The sequence below is a fragment of the Aplysia californica genome, unplaced genomic scaffold (assembly GCF_000002075.1).
Source record: "Aplysia californica isolate F4 #8 unplaced genomic scaffold, AplCal3.0 scaffold00413, whole genome shotgun sequence".
Taxonomy (NCBI): domain Eukaryota; kingdom Metazoa; phylum Mollusca; class Gastropoda; order Aplysiida; family Aplysiidae; genus Aplysia; species Aplysia californica.
In genome coordinates, this window is record NW_004797683.1 from 531,102 (window position 1) to 548,320 (window position 17,219).

The 17,219-nt window shown below is 40.1% G+C and overlaps 1 protein-coding gene across 2 annotated transcripts; it reads right to left on the reverse strand.

Annotated features, from left to right (window-relative positions):
- Nucleotides 1-175: 175 nt before the first annotated feature.
- LOC101850584 (DNA polymerase subunit gamma-2, mitochondrial) lies at nucleotides 176-17,207 on the reverse strand. Of its 2 annotated transcripts, none has more exons than XM_013085854.2 (11): nucleotides 17,019-17,207; nucleotides 13,685-13,847; nucleotides 12,602-12,706; nucleotides 11,630-11,673; nucleotides 9,947-10,076; nucleotides 8,312-8,417; nucleotides 6,273-6,494; nucleotides 5,166-5,315; nucleotides 3,882-4,072; nucleotides 1,753-1,849; nucleotides 176-632 (listed from the first exon to the last, which is right to left on the reverse strand). In XM_013085854.2, the coding sequence occupies exons 1-11, from the start codon at nucleotides 17,029-17,031 to the stop codon at nucleotides 567-569; spliced, it is 1,287 nt and encodes a 428-aa protein (XP_012941308.1). In that variant the 5' UTR covers nucleotides 17,032-17,207; the 3' UTR covers nucleotides 176-566. The 2 variants fall into 2 exon arrangements, with proteins under 2 accessions (XP_012941308.1, XP_005104350.1); XM_005104293.3 differs by having other exon boundaries at nucleotides 16,900-17,206.
- Nucleotides 17,208-17,219: the final 12 nt, after the last annotated feature.

Here is a 17,219-nt window from a genome sequence, read left to right on the forward strand (position 1 = left end):
AGATAAAAATGTACAGCCAATCCTGTCCAGGATGACCACCCATTGTCGAAGAGAAAAATAGTCCTCTTAGACAGGTGGTTCTTTTGGATAAGGTCATTATAAGTAAATTTTACAACACATAAAACACAAGTAGGAAGTCCTGCACCTTTTGGCACACAAAAAAACCTCTACGGAATATTTTTGGTCATATGCTTTATTTCATATAAAAGTAATAGAACACTTGGTTGGGCTAACAATAACTGGATTGGGAATCATCAAATAGGGTCTACTCTAAAGCCCACCTCCTAAAGCTCATGTTATTCAAATGAATACATTAAATCTTCTGTGTGAGTAAAACAACACAAGGGAAAAAAAGCCCCTAAAACTAAAACTAAAAAGTAATTAGTAAAAAGATACTTGACTTAGACTTAGATTCAAACTGACTCATCTTAGAGTGAGCCAGTTGTTATCAAAGTACAAAAAATTTGCTTTTGGTTAACGTTATAAATTCTATTTAATCTAAAGTCTTTCTCCAAGTAAGTTTCCATTCTACTTTGTCAGACTTGATTTCTTGGGCCAGCACCAGACTAGTCCAGTTGTGCCATGAGATTCTGTTCCATCTGGCTTGCAACTTGGGCAATATGAGATGTTGTCTGTAATAAATAGAATTAAAATTAGAGATTAATAATTAACCCTAGCCCAGTCACAGGGAATGTGCAGGATTTTCTGGACATTTAAAAAAAAAGTAGAGGTTTTACGGCGCTCGCAACTGCATAAGGTCATACGAGCGCCAGAAGATTAGAGGTGTTACAAGAGAGTGACAAACATAAAAAAGAAGAGGGTGAGAAAAGGATGATAGACGTTTGAAAGGAAAGAAGGAGCAAACCTCACCAGAGCACCCACCAACCACCTATCGGACATTTTTTTGACATTCCAGAAAATGTGCACATAAAGTGCAACAAAATAGGAATTTCATGAGGGTGCAAATATTGACTCTGTAGTCAGTCAGTCTGGCAGCTGACCTGAGGGTGATCTAATCACCACCTGACTGAGTAATAAAGGGTTAAGCAAATAGTCTGTACCAGGTAATCATGTAATTCATCACAAAGGCACTGTACTTTCTCGAGAGTACCACAAAATGTATAACTACAAAGTATTGCTGTCGTTGGAGGGCACCCTTGGTAAACCCTACTTTAGTACTTCTCTTCTGTTCCCCTGCAGTTTCAGCTCGTTTGACTTTCCTTTACTCTGCCTTAAATGACCGTCATTGTATAAAACTGACGCTCTGCTCTTTAATACTCTTTCATTTGAAATTTTTAAAAGTAAGTCAAAGTAGTAGTCTTCTTTCTATCTTCTTTACATCTTTCTTTTTTTGTGTTACTCTAGTACGCTACTAGTAACATTAAAAAAATCTTCAGCATTTATTGTGTTGCAAATTCTGAAAAACTCTTACCAAAAAAAACAACAAAAAAACTCAATGCAAAAAGTTGAAAAAGCACCAAAGACCTAAAAATTAAGGAATAATGTTTTGACTTTTTTTTTTGGGGGGGGGGGGTTGACCAGGTCAGTAAACCCATTAAGAAGTTCCTTAATTTTAATGTCTTTGGTGCTTTTTGCATTGTACTTGTACTTGAAGGCAGAGGAAACACTTGGTCACGACACCACATCATACAAATGTGCATTAGAAGATTTGATAAAAGTAAAGAAAAGAAGAACACAGACACATGTAGGATATAAACAATTTCAAACATAATAAAGCTCAAGTTACCGTACCCTAATTTCCGTGTCTCTGCTTCTGATGTTCACACTTCCATCTCGTAATGTATTTTCATTGAGTATAACAGTGTACGGTATTCCTATTTGATCATTTCTGTGAAGAAAAAAAATGATGAGAACATACATTATTTCTAAAACTCACCAGTGTAATAAAAATTATGTTCAATATAATTTCACACACCCTTTCTTTGCGCATTATCATGTATAAAAGCCAAAGAGCTGGCTAGTTCAATCTTGTGCTCAATCCAGAAGGGTTTGAATTTGCTTCTTTGACTTGGACAGCTCCTTGAAAATTTTTAAAAATATAATGTCAAAATTCTAGAAACGTTCATATATTCAAAGATGTCATAGTGTGCTATTGACACTACAAACGTCCAAAGATTTTATTGCCTTTATGCCTATTTTTCCAAAGTTTTTGCTCAGATTCAAGATCTTTTATATATACACACACACACATCTTATACGGGGTGCCCACTACGGATGGGATCGGCCGATTGGGCCGATCGCTCGACTCGATCGTCTCAAAAACAAACTGTTTTCAGTTTCAGGCGATCAGCCCCATCCAGCCGTAGTGGGCACCTCGTATTAGACTTTGGACCACAGTCGAGTAGTTGAGCACAAAATCTCCAACATCTCAGGGAGGGACTGACAAGTGTGTTCGACACACCTGTAATTTGAGTAAACTGATGTGATATAACTTCAAATTTTCACTGTACCCGATTTGTGTGTATCATACTGTGCTGAAGATGGGCCTGATGAGCTCATTGCAATTTCAATCCAAGACAAGAGTGAGGAAAAATTTGATCAGGTTTTCGAGATGAGTTGTCGGACACATCCATGCGCATGTTCGAGAGCACCATGCTACTAATAAAGAAAACAGTGGTTCAGTTGAGGAATGGCAAATTGTATGAGTTATCCGTAAATCTGATTTTTTGGTGTTGCATTATCTGTGCTCAACTATAGTCAACTACGCTTGTAGTGATGTCGTTGGGGGACCAGAAAAAAGATTGATACATCCGAAGTCCGCAACAGTCGTTGGAAGAAAAATTCAAGGGAAATAAGTCCACTGTAGTTGTTCCTCATGGCGCTAGGTGAAGTGAGAGAGAGGCAGCATGGTGTTCGCTTCGGCGTTTATCATATAAGGTTATCAATAGTATTGGGAGATTGATGTCTCGTACTATTGTGTGAATGTGTGTAACGTTACAAAACATCATCGGGTTCATCAATGCTAGGTTAAAACTAACCAAGGGAGAAACATCGTTAAAATAGTTATATTTTCACTATTAACTATATGGGCCGGGGATAAGAATACGCATAACTACAGTTGTCACGACGGATGTAGTGAATTCGGTAAAACTGTTTCAATTATACTGAGTTTACATCGGAGCCCGTTCCACGGAAAAAGATCGCTACATCCGAAAATCTTTACAACCGACTTCGCTACAAGTGGAGTGGACTGTACAGAGGTAGATTAACCCCATTACTGTCCTTGGAAAACTTGCACTGTGTCAGGGGAAAGTCTTAAGAACAAGGGTGCACCTTTAGACATAAGAAATGAGAACATAATATGATAAATACAAAGACCAGGAAACTACATACACTTGGAAAGCTATTTGAAAAAGCTATAACATACCCTGAAAATGTTTTACGATTTCTCGGTCTTTCAGCAAGGTCATGTGACCTCTAAAAACTGCTGGAAATCTTGGAAACTGCCAAGGAAACCCGACAGAGCCATTTCCACTGACTTGCAGAGTCGCGGCTGCCAGCAATTCTAAGATAAATATTGGACAATCTTTTGTGTTCCTTTGGCTCAAAAATAGTTTTAATAACTACAGGGAGTCCTTCTTTTTAAAATTAGTGCACTTTCGTTCAGCATCTGTATTTCTGGGGTTCGTGTTGACTGTTTTTTAGTCATGTCTCCTGAAAAATATTGCTTTCTGGGCTCAATACAGTTGACCAGCTTACCACTTCACCAGATAATAATCAACAACATAAAAGTCAGATGGGTTGATGATAATGACAGATGGAGCAGAAGGTGAAATATGAAAAAAAATTCGCTACAGAACTTTACAGCAGCACATGCCCCTCCAGCCCCAAGACAGCCGCTATAAAATAAAATGACTTGCCTTGTGAAATGTGCCTCTAGAGTGCCTCCGTGTTCTGAGGCATTGAAGACGGACATTCCAACAGACTGCAGTTCTCGCACTAAATGGGTGCATACATGATGGATCTCTTGTGCATAGGTTGATGAAGAGGATGAAGAAACTCTGATGACAGCCACTTGATATGGAGCTATTTGCGGATGCAAGTGTAAAACCTGTTGAAAGATGCTTGAGTTTACGGTACAGCACAGACTACCCCCCCCCCCTTTTTTTTATAACAAGTAAAAATAGACATGTTTTTCTGTACAAGACACAAAAGGAGACAACTAATGGACAAAGACAAAATAAAAGCAAATAAATCTCTACAATTTACAATTCCTCTGCTCCAGGTAAAAAAGAGCATACCTATACAATTAAATACACTACCAAACTGGACAGATCTGTTGAAACTGAAAGTGAAAGATGAAAGAGTTGCATTCCATCATCTAAATTATGCAATAAACTACAAAAGCAGCAGGCTAGCTAGCTGACCATTACTTTGAACACAAACTCAACCAAGCCTTTGAAAGCAGTTATTTCATCAAAAGCAGGCCATCATAGACTGATCCCACTTAGACAAGACAACGTTGCCCACTTCACAGGGCCTCTGGCTTCTCTTTAGGACACATTAGCCTATGCTCTAAACTGCAGAGCTTCGTAAATGGATGCCTACGAAGGATAGTGGGGATCAAGTGGTACGATCGAGTCACTAATGCTCAACTGTGGGAGAGAACAAGCCAAAGGCCAGTAAAAGAAGACATACAGGTGAAGAAATGGAAATGGATTGGACACACCCTGAGGAGACCCCCGTCAAGCATCATCAGGCAGGCTTTAACGTGGAACCCACAAGGAAAACGAAAGAAGGGAAGACCAAAGATGACACGGAGGTGAGCGGTACAAGCTGAAATTGAAAAAGCGGGGACATCATGGGAACTGATAGAAAAGGATGCTCAGGACAGGCTTCGCTGGAGTAATGCTGTTGATGGCCTGTGCTCCACTGGGAATTAAAAAGGGCAAGAGAAAGAGAGAGCCTTTGCTCAGTCACTGAGAATCACAACACTACATTTGAAAGGTTTTTGCATTAAAAAAGTGCAACAGAAATTGATTTCTTTTTCCCAAAGGTGTGGAAATCAGCCCTGTCAGTCTGGCAGGATGTTCAGGGTGATCCAAATCGCCCTCTGCCCGAGTTTTAGAGGTACCAGTATATAAGTATTAATTATTCAAAGACAAATTCAAGAAGAAAATTTTATCACCGAAAACGCAATTTACCATTTTATTCTTTTTAGGGGCTTTCTTTGTGGTCGAGATAGGCTTTCGCTCATCATAGCTGTCTATCAGCCATGCCGCTGAGGCCAGCTCAACACTGGTGCTGCACTCTATGCAGTGTGGAAGGCACGCTTTATTTCCAGATGTTTTACCCTAAAAAATTAATGAAAAAACACCGCATTAAAGTTCATAGCACATATATTCTAAGCTAAAGATATGTTAAATTAAATTATACACAGTCAAATCTGCCCTAATGGCCACCTGCATAAGACACCTGTACAAATGGCCACTTTCCATTTCTTCCCTTGTGTATTTTTTACATTATAATGACACATTGAAAGGCGGCCACTTTTCTCCTCGACAGTAGGTGGCCGTTTAAGACAGTTTCAACCGTATAAATCAAATAGATGTAAATAAAATCATGCATAAATAAAATCATGCATACATAAAAAGCTACCAAGCTGAAATGACAGCAGTTCACTATGGACGAAAACAGGCCAGTATAACATACAGAAAGTTAACAGGTAGATTTACATCACATCACATGTCCTGTGATCTTTCTCAGAAACATAAAAATTTCCTCTGTGACCACCAATCTGCAAGTTAAGTCCCAATCATAGTTTGACACATTGTTCAAGGGCCTAAATCTCTAAACCATTTGACCACTGCAGCCCTGCGTTTTTTAAAGATATAAAGACTCATCAAAACAGTCAGGAAACAAGTCTTAAAAGTGACGGGGATAGGTTTAGATACTTTACAGAGGCTAAGATGGCAGGCAGACATTGCAAAATGTATAGAAAGTGTAAAGAAATGGGGCACTGAGATGGGAGTAAGTGGTGATTAGGGTAGAGGACAAGACAGATTCTTTAGATTTTATCTTTGGGATTATTAAATCAATAAAATGAGAGATGTAAACAGAGTAGTGGAGAAAGGCACAAGATGAAGGAGATAGACAAAAAATGACAAAAGGAGGAAGCGATACAAAGAGAGAGAGAGAGAGAGAGAGAGAGAGAGAGAGAGAGAGAGAGAGAGAGAGAGAGAGAAGACTAAGGTACCGTTGACAAAATCAATTTTACTACAGTATTCATTAACAACAAACAGTACCAGTACCGTATAAGTTTCTGGCCCTTGATCTTGTAAATGTCTGAGGTGCGAGTCCCCTACATTCCGTATTTCTTCTACTTGTTCCTGTCCCCACGGAAACTCGTAAACAATAGATAGTTCGGTGTTGACGCTGCTGTCTTCTCCTTCGGGACTAACACTGTCGCCACCAGCGTTGTTGTTATTGAGAGATCTGGAGGTAACTGTAAAGTTTGCGGGATTTCTTGAAAACTGAAATAGTATAACATTTCGAAGAAAAACTGTTACAAATAAATTTCTTACATGATACTTTACTTCACATCTTCATGGTACAAAGAAACGTAAGGTGAAAGGTCATGATCACACATAAATAATACCAATTGTATTTGACAAAAAAGTCAAAGCTTTAAATTCAAATGTGGTGACTGTTGGGCTGAGACAAAGATGAAGTGACATACGAGTAATAAAAAAACATAACACATTTCTGTTCAAGGTCTACGACTTATAAATGTAGAACCCAAATCTTTCTTTATGTTGATGGGGGGGGTTTTTGTACTCTGGAAATGCTCAGATGAATTGAGAAAATTCCCTATCTTACAGACGACACATACATCTACAGTAGAACACAGCTATAGCGGGACTTTTGGTTCTAGAAGAAAAATCCCGCTGTAGGCGAGTTCCCGCTATAGGAATGCAAAGGGGGAATTACCAGAAATTTTCTAAAAATTAATGATTACCCCCCTTCCATTCAATAAAATTTGCGCTTTAGATTAGCCTTCCTATTATTGTAAACTTCGTTGATTATCTCGGCCTTTAATTCGAGAGAGAAGTATTTCCTTTCGTCTTTGTTGGAAGTCGTCTTTTCCTCGGTCTCGTTGCTTGTGATGTCTATCATACCGGTAGGCCTATTGTAGAACTGATGAAGTGGATGCCTCTGAGCATCAATGATCGCAATTCAATGAATCAGGAATCACACACTACATGCTCTCCTCTTCTTTTACTTTTTGGCTTAGCCTAGGCCAAGGGCTATGGCCTATACGCTCTCATACTGAGCATCTAAGTTATGGCACATCACTTTTAGAGTGGCTCACGTAATGCGTCTCTCCGCACCATCTCTCTTTGCCGCCTGCCCCGCCTCACTCATCACTGGACTGGCCAATCGCAACGTCGCACCGCAGATTGCCTGTTTGGAGCCCACCTACAGCCCCCCAACCCCCTTCCTTCCAGCAGGAGCTCGCTGGATCTCTCCCGCTGTATCCGAGTTCAGGCCTTTCCTTGCCCCACTAAACCAGAGCACAGGTAATTGAGTTAACATAGAAAAAAAAAACCGGGGATCCCGGTAAGTTCCCGCAGTAGCGGGTGCCCCTATAGTCATGTTCTACTGTATTATAAAAGAGTATTTTTTCATCTTGAGGAAAACATTTTCATGTTTTTCACTGTCAAGAACAAAGACAGCGAAAATTGCCTTTCTACAAAAATTGTGAATTAACATGCCGGTCTTACAATAAATACAATGGGAAGCAACTAATACTGGGAAATCAACACCAGATTATTTTTAATCAGTAGTTCTGGGGGGTTTACATCGGCACTAGTACTAGTACTATACAATACTGTGACCATTCGACAATGCAATAGCGACTGTGTTCTACACATTCCTGTAAAAGATTATTTTTCGTCATTTTTTTCCCCATGCGCGTCTATACCGCCAAGTTTCTTTGCCAAGGCTAGGAAAATATCCGTCCACAAATAAAAAAAAACTATTTCTCAGAGAAAAAAAAATCCTTGCGAAAAAGTAGTTTTACAATATACTGTTTATACTTTGGCCCCCTGTTCCAAATGACACCTAGCCTGTCAGCCTCAAAAGCCTTTAGCACCAAGTGATCAGGCTATTCATAAAGGAAGAGGTGAATCATGCAAAAAATGGATTGAGGGAGTCAAGGAAACCCTGAGAAATTATAACATCCCAACTGAAAGAGCTGCACAGCTGGCCATAGAAAACAGCATCACCCCTCAAAGCTTAACGGCAACAGAGGATGAAAAAGTAGAAGTAAGTAAGTAAGCCTACTTACATTTTTCCACCAGGAAAGACGCAGCTGCAGCCAGTAGTCCATAATTCTACCAGAACTTGTTGGTGCTACATAGTTCTGCAACAACAGCTTGGTTTCACTTGAACCTCTGTTTCAGAATGTGCCAAAAGCAATGGAAAGAACAAACATTGTAATTTCAACAAAATGTGCATAATACAGTCAGAGAAAAAAAAATCTTTTTTTTGTCACTTAAAAAAGACAATAATTTGGCTTCAAAATAAATAAGCTTTTTAAAAAATATTTTAAACATCATTTGGAGTATAGGAACACGATATATCAATCTGTTTCAATGAAAAACATTCGATTAGAAATCCGTCGTTTGGTATGACAAGGGAGACATATTACATAAATAATGCACAAGAGTGCCTGACATACTTTATTTTACTTGCAATAATATGTCAGTTTATCTCCGAAGCCATTTTATGAAATTGAGGTTGCCTTTCATTATATTATGGCTACAATAATGAACAATAACAATAATAATAATAATAATGCTAATAATTTCTAAAGAGCACACTCCCAAGTAATACAGCTCTCTGCACTTAAAACCTCCTTCATCTCAACACAAAACATACAAGTCAATAAACATATAACATTAACACTAACTTAGCAGACATCACAGCACAATCAATGACAATAAGCACATAAAATTCTGAACATAAAAGTACTGCAATGAATAAGGAGAACTAATTCTCTCAAGATGGCATTTCAAAAGCTGTGATTTCCAGTGAATGTAAAATTCCACCCCGACAACATACAATTACAAGAAAAACATAAATATGGTCCGTTCCCTAATGAAAGTGAAGAACTAACTAGTAGATTTGGGGCGAGTGGACGGACGGGTTCGTTACTCGCGGACTCAGTCAGAGCGAACGGGTAACGGATGGCCATGAGAGCGAACTACGAACCTCAAGACCGTTCGTTTTTTGGGTCAACTCCACAATTTGACTCTCTCAGCGAGTGGACTGCGGACCTCAAGCCAGTTCGTTTTTTGGGTCCGCTCCACAATTTTATTCACTGGGCGGGCGGGCACACGGACGAACTCTAGCAGACGAGATACTCGACGCAAGGTTAGGCCCACGGTCTATTGTTTGTTAATTAGGCCTAATGTTCCAAACCACAAGTGGTGCCACAGGGAGTGAGAGAGGCTGGTGACGTAGTACTATGTGTGTAACCTTTCACCTCGTGTGTGGGTCACACTGTGTACGGGGGGAATTTCCGCCATGAACGCCTAGCTGCAATGTGAGGCAGGAGGGTGATTTTTTTAAATTAATCTTTTTTTTTTGGGTGGGCGGGGGGCTGTAAGTTGTATGCAATGGAAGGAGTCGCTCCCGTCCGTCCGTCCGCCGGCTCGAATGCATGGAGTCTCTCCCTCCGCCCGTCCGCCCGCTCGCTAAGCGAACTGTTGTCTCTGTCCGATGAGTAACGAGTAGCGAGTAGCGAACTACTCTTCACAAAAGGACGGTTCGTTACCCGTCCGCTCGTTTGCGGGTAGTACCAACGAGAAGTTCGTTACTCGCAGACGCTAATTTTGCGAGCCCGACCCAACACTACTAACTAGCCCTAGAGGCACAAAAAACAAAAACAAAAGAGAAATGAAAAACTATGAAAACCCACCCAAGCAAAGAATCTTGCTGAGGAGTTGAATCTCTTTTCGTACATGACACACACAATCCTGCTGTTGCTATTGAAAACGGCAGATGACCATTTGTGAGTTTTAGAATATGCAGGTAGTTTCTCAGGCAATCTGAAAAAGAAACAATATAGACTGTTTAATCCAATGGTACATAACATATTGATGATAGCTAGAGTTGGCAATGACAACACATTACGGGGGGGAAAAATAGAACAATTTTCTCATTTCTCAACAAACACCGAGGTCTCTGAGAAATGGCTTTGAGGATTTACTCTGTAGAACCCTCTGTTTCTCACTGTTCAAAAATTAAAAGGTATGTGTCGAAGCTTTAAAAATATCAGGAGAAGTCAACACATGGAGCTAACCTTAAAAGAGTTTCTCTTTTCAACATACATGTATACAGTCAAACCTGTGTAAGACGGCCACCCATTGTCAAGGACAAAAGTGGCCGTATAAGACAGGTGGCCGTCTTAGGCAGGACTGATCAAGATAAAGAAAACAAACCATTCCCATCTGAGGCCCCAATCGAAAGTAGCCCCATTATGTTGTCTTTGTTGGTGTTATTGTTGTTAGTTTGTATTTCGTTTGTAATTTTTATTTTGTCGCTGATTTTGCACAAGGGTGACAATAAAATGAAATGTATAAGACAAGGAAGACTGAGTGCCATGTTAAAACAAACGCATAGGTCGGAGAACGAGCAACGCTTTTGTAACAAGTTCATGTTGACGTCCTCTGTTACTTTGTTACAGACTGGGTAAACAGTGACCACTCATCTCACTTACGATTTGTGTATGAGTTCTGGGCGGGGCTTATGGGTTATGACGGATCACACGCTTACCTCACCAGCAGCTGAAAATTGGTAGCTATTGGTCAACAGTGGGAGGGGCCTACGCAACATGATCGGTTGGAGGGACTACCTAACAACAACGACAGGTGATTGAATTATGACGGCTCGCCCACAACGCCAGGGGCCAATGCACAATTTATAACAAAACGTAATGGAGTCACTAAGGTGACCGTCTTAGACAGGTATTATTGCTTAGTATGATAGGGGTTGTGTGTTAAATTATGGTGGCCGCGGCCGCGTTGGACAGGTGCCCGTTTTACACAGTTAAATTATATAGAAAAAACGCAAGGGGGGAAATGGAAAGTGACCGTTTGTACAGGTGGCCGTCTCATAGAGGTGGCCGTCAGGGCAAGTTTGACTGTACATGATTCATGTGTGTTGATGAAGGCTGTAAATGCTATCCGTAAAGAACACACTACACCATTATACTTGAAGGTAACGACACTAATAATAACAAATAAACTGAACTTGAACATATATTATATCTGACAACTATTAACATATTTTTGAAAGCCTGAAAAAAGCGTGTGCATACTTTAAAAATGCAAATAAGTATAAGCAACTACTGTATGTGCACTTACAATAAACAAATCTAGCTTCAACATTTCAAATTCTTTTGAACACATTTCTTGTTAAAATGAATTGTGCTCGTTCTGATTCTGAAAACAATACAGTTGTCAGAGTATCTTTCTTTGCAAAAAAGAGTGTAAAATTATAACTTAGAAAGTAAAGACTAAAGGTGCTCTGAACAATGCTAGAAAATCATATCCCATTAAAAAGTCAATGAAAAAAATAAAAATGAATTCAATTTTTACACCTTCATGCAGAGTTTCTCTTGAGACGGATGGTGTTGTAAACGACCTGAAAAAAAAAAGATGATAAAGAAAATATATAAGAAATGCATTAGTTCCTGAATTTAAACTGACAAGGCATATCACAAAAATGTATAATGTACCTGTACCGTAATTTGAAGTAACAAACACTCACCTACACTTTCATTGAATATATATATATATTCTGAGCACGTTGTTTTGAACACTTCTCTTGAATCAAATCAAAGTTCCAGACAGAACAAAAAGAGACTATTAAAGGTATTGTTGGCCCAGTCATCTTCTAATTATAAGATTGTCAACACATCAAGTCAACCCCATATCTCCTACACATAAACAGAACATATTCTGCCAATATTAATTTTACCAGGTCCTTTTAAAGTCAAATTTTCACTGTAACCAAGATCAATGACAGGTAAAGTAACATCAACATCATCAAGTACCAGATCTGAGACAGACATTGGCAATCATGGTTCTTTAATCATTTCTCGGTTCGGATGCCATTAGACAGTCTGGCTTTTTTCCCCATCACCCATCTATTAAATTCTAAAGTAATTTGTTCGTGGTCTAACACTGCCTCTTTCATCTGCTTATTTGCTACAGAGAACAAGATGTTTAAGGCCTCTGCGTTGATTCCGAGTCCACAAACTGCAGCTGTCTCTTCCTAATTGAGTTTGAACATTGAGTGAACATTGTATCGGAGGAAATTACATCCTTCTTAGGTATCGGATCTAAACGACGGTCCTTGACTTGATGTACTAGTGAACGAGCATTTCTTGCCCACACCGAAGGCTTCAATACTCAGGCTATATAGGAAAAAGTGACGCAGGGAGGCCATGCAGTAGAACACAGCCGACTGCAGCGCCTTTAATGTGACAGTAAAGGACAGGCTAGCTACTCTGACAGCAAGAGAGGTGACAAAATATGCAGCAGGCGACTCTTGTGAACCACAAACATACCTTTCTTGATCACCATGCCTTGAAATATTGTCGTCACATACGTCTGACAATGGTGAACATTCAATAGGAAACACATTGCTGTGTCTTTGAACCAGAACTTCCCACCTGAGAACAAAACAGTAAAGTAAAAGCCACAACACGTCGGTGGCCTAGTGGTTAGGCTCTCGGGCTCGCAACCGTAAGGTCGTGGGTTCGAATCCCGTCAGGGTCCCGACGTTGTGTCCTTGGGAAAGGCACTTTACACGAATTTTCCTCACTTCACCCAGGTGGGAATGGGTACCCGGCTATAGACAGCGAAAGATCTTGTCAGTTTGTTAGTGTTTGAGCGCTTAATCAGCTGCTTGCACTGTATGCTTCCCGGGAAGCTGAGAATGTTTCGGAGTGTTCTATGGTCTGCTGGGGTAATAATATAGTGTAAAGCGCATAGAGCCTGCTGTTGAGCGGGGATATGCGCTATACAAATGCTATCTATTATTATTATTATTAAAACATAAGATTTCTGGGTGCTATCTGATCTGATATGCAATCAAAAGAGGATGACTGGGTTTGAGATACAGTGTAACATTTTTGTTGTATCAAATCTTAGCCCCCGGCCACACACCTTACTGAGTTCCAGTTTACAAGGCAGGCGGTTGCCTCACATCCAGTGACAGACTGCAATGCGCAATATGAAGTACGAGGGAAACATTGAAACATTTGAGAACTCGGAGGGGGGGGGGGGGGGGGGGGGGTGTCATATACATATTTGGAACTCTCCATGATCTACTTCCTGTCAATTCTTCAAAGTTACTTTAACAGAAAGTTTCCTGGGATAGATGATAATAATTTATAAATAGAAGGATCATTACAGGTGTTAAAAAATGTTTGGAGAGATTACATCTTACGCTGCACTGAAATAATAAGCATCTATATGGTACACCACTTGCACTATTAAATGTGTACATTCTTTCTGGATCCAAGTTCTCATGAGGCACTGAAATTATGAACATTAATTTAGAGTGCCTAACTTTCTTTTAAAATAATGTTAACTTTCTTTTTACAAGTTTAAAATGTGGTTATGATGGTGATGTCAAAATTTCTTACCACTGTTTCAAAATATTTTGTCTCAGAAGTGCACCAAGAGGCCCGTGGTCAAATACAAGCTTGCTACCGCTGTCACTGACGTTCCTCTGAATGACGAATCCTCTCGCTTGCAACAAATTAAAGAAATTTGTAAAGTTTACCTTCGTTACTCCCATTCTTGGCCCTGTGAAAAATCAAAGACATCCTGTGTTACAGACATTTATTTTTAAAAAACCTCAACCTCACTCATGAGAATGTACAGAATACAACAATGCAGCTGTCCAAGACTGACTTATTTTTTGTCCAACGAATGCGTGCACATGATGAAGTCCAATCAACAGAAGAACATCTGCCCTTTGAAATCAGTGGTCATCTAAATACCATTGTATGTGGGATGGCATAGCGTGCCTTTGTCCAGGTTCTTTGACAGTGTGTAAAACCTATGTGAAGAACAAGTTGAACGCCATTACGGGTGAGTGTACAACCCTGTTTCACTCCATAAAAAATTTTGAGAGAGTGTATGTAATCAGCATTGAAGAGGTCCTGACCAGACATGTAGTACAAGAGAAGCTGTAGGGGCCAACAGATGAACTGAGCAGGACAGGCCAGTATATTATGATAGATACCAGACTTCAAGTGTGATACGATCGAGAAGAAGAAGATATAGTCATGAGAAAGGTGTCTCAGCATAGTTAAACTGACAGGACAGCCTTATCTCCAGAGGATGGTAACAGTCACAGTGCTCCTCTGAAGACAGGTCAAATATGTCCAACTCAGACATAAAAATATGATATAATGTCCGTTTTTTTTTAACCAAAAAGAGATGGGTTACACATGGACAGAGGCGGAGACTTATAGCTCAGGATAGAAATAGATGGAGAGCTCTTGTTGGTGGCCTATATTCCGCATGGGGTGAGAAAGGATGATGACGAATGTCCATCTGTTATTGCTCTGTGTGCACTTCTCCTGGACTTGGCAGCAAATACCTTACGCCATGTCTACAACGATGAAATCAGATTGGAAGCCACACTGAGAATAAGGCAAGACGTTTCCAGCAACTGCATTCATGAACTTGTAAAGGAGGATGTTTGCAAGAATGTTTCCAGTTATTATTGTGGGTTGGAAATTTCTGTAGTCAGGTTTTTTTCTCGTGGATCAATAAAGTTTATCATAACTTTTCCCCTTCTGTTTTAGTAAAATGACGTTAAAAAGGAGGCACCTCTGGGGTCTGTTGATATCTTTTTCTAAACTCTCAGATGGTCAGGAGTCAGGTAAATATCATGGAAAGTTTTGAAACCAATTAAAGAATTTTGCTGGGATTCCATCCTTTTCGGACTCTTTGCCACAACAATTCATTTGCATGATATAGCAGTCTTAACATCTTTCTTGCTAGGTGAAAGGTCAAGTTTTTCATGTTATGGGGATCTTTGCTCCGAGCAACTTAATTCAATTGGCAGTGTACACTGCATATAAGTCGTACTCTTCCCTTATCGCTGTGTCAAATTCAAAAAATCGTATTCTGTCAAGAAAAGAGCGGTGTGTCAATATTTGAATAGATAACATAAAATTAATGTGTGATTTGGGAGAGTAGCTGAGGGCTGGGAGAGCACTCCCCTCTCGAACCCCCCGCCCCATAAACAGAAACCTGACCAAGATGAGGAAGACAGCAGTTTATGATAAAGTAGATCTAGCCTTGACCAACCAAGGGCCGCCCTAGGGCAGGGTGAGGGGAAAGAAGCTGAAGCAGGATATATGTCATGATGAGGATGAGGTACTTAAGAACTATTATACAGATGAATATGTACAGTGGAAACCATATAACAGGCCCGGTAATAACAGGGATTTTTTAAATCCCCGTTTTTTCCTATTAAAAGTTATCGGTAATAACAGGGTCTCATCGAAGCCCAACCGGTTATAGCAGGGACAAAGGCTCGTTAACAACATTTGTGTTAAAAGTAAGAGGTAGAGAGAGAGAGAGAGAGAGAGAGAGAGAGAGAGAGAGAGAGAGAGAGAGAGAAAAACGCAGTGATGGAAGAAGCCCGAGCAAGCCATGCTACTGCAAGCACACACAGCGTGTGAAGAGAGAGAGGGCTGCGGTGTGCTGCAGACCTCGATCTTGCCCGAAACCTAGCAACACGCATATAATGTGTCATGCGCTGGCCTGTGGCATGGCCAAATCTGGTCGTGCGCAGAGCTTGTTTCGCTGTTCAAAGCAGACACACATGCACCACATCACACTGTGAATATTCACTAACAACAGTACATGTGTAGATCTAGATCTAAGCTTAACGCACTTTGTGGACAACCGGTCCGCCTTGATCTAAGCCTACTTCTTTCATTATGGCCACCAACGATGTCAAGCGCAAGAGAAAATGCCTTTCAAAGGAAAAAATATATGAAATAATCCAGGCTATTGACAAAAAGCAAGTTCCGCTGGCAGAGATTTGTCGTCAATCATCAATGTGTTGTCGATTCGCACCATTATCAACGAAAGAGAGAACAAGATAGTGGCAGCAAACTCCAAAGAAAACTTTTCTCTGGCTCGAAAGAAGAAGAGACTACCCGAAGCAGATGCTGGAGCTTTTCTAAAGTGGTTTAAGGAGGCAAGGAGAAATTTGGTGCCAAAACCCCTGTTCGAGGGTACTTGTGGCAAGGGAAACTACTCACGAATTAGTAAAGCTGGAATAGTCCACAAATGCTTACTTTCCTTGCATTTCTGATTTAACAGGGATCGGATATAACAGGACTTTTTCTCTACTCTCACCATCGGGAAGATTGAAGAATACCGGACCACTCATACAGTATTGCGCGAGAAAGTGAGGTGGGTGGGACGGGTGGTTGGGGTGGGGAGACAAATTATTAATGAATAGATCGATCTACCGGTCCGAAATTCTCTATTGAGAGATATTAAAAACTGGGGAAAATCATGAATTCCTAAGGTTGAGACATAGATCTAGACCTAGATAGGCAAAGTCAGTCCGCTGGTTCGATATTCTTCAATCTTACCCCACCATCCCTGTTAATACTGTTATATCAGGTTTCTACTGTATATCGTTATTGTGTTATAGATCTAGATTCTAGATCTAGATTCTAGATCTAGATATTAGATCTACTTTATTAGTTTAGTCTTTATCATTTGTCGCATAATTAACTTTAGCCTACTTTACTACTTATCTAATTTCTAAAATACGAAAGGCTGTCAACACACTATCACTTCACTGACAACAGGCCCCTACCAAAACTTTAAGAAGAGTCTGTCGCCGTCGAAGTAACTGTGCAGTCTACTGCAGTCTAGTCTGTGTAACGAAAATCCTCAGATTATAAATAAACACAGTCATCATAGCCTTCACTTTACTAATTTTCCTCATGAAGGTGTTAACAAGTGAATGAACATCATCGCCTAGAAGACGCTTGCTTTATTCGAACAGCACAGACTCCTCAGGTCTGTCCCGCAAGGCCTGGTTCAGTCTGGAATTGAAACACATGTGTACAAACATCAATCGTGAATCGAAAACGAAAGTAGGCTAGATCTACAAGCACTTCCGAAAACCTATCC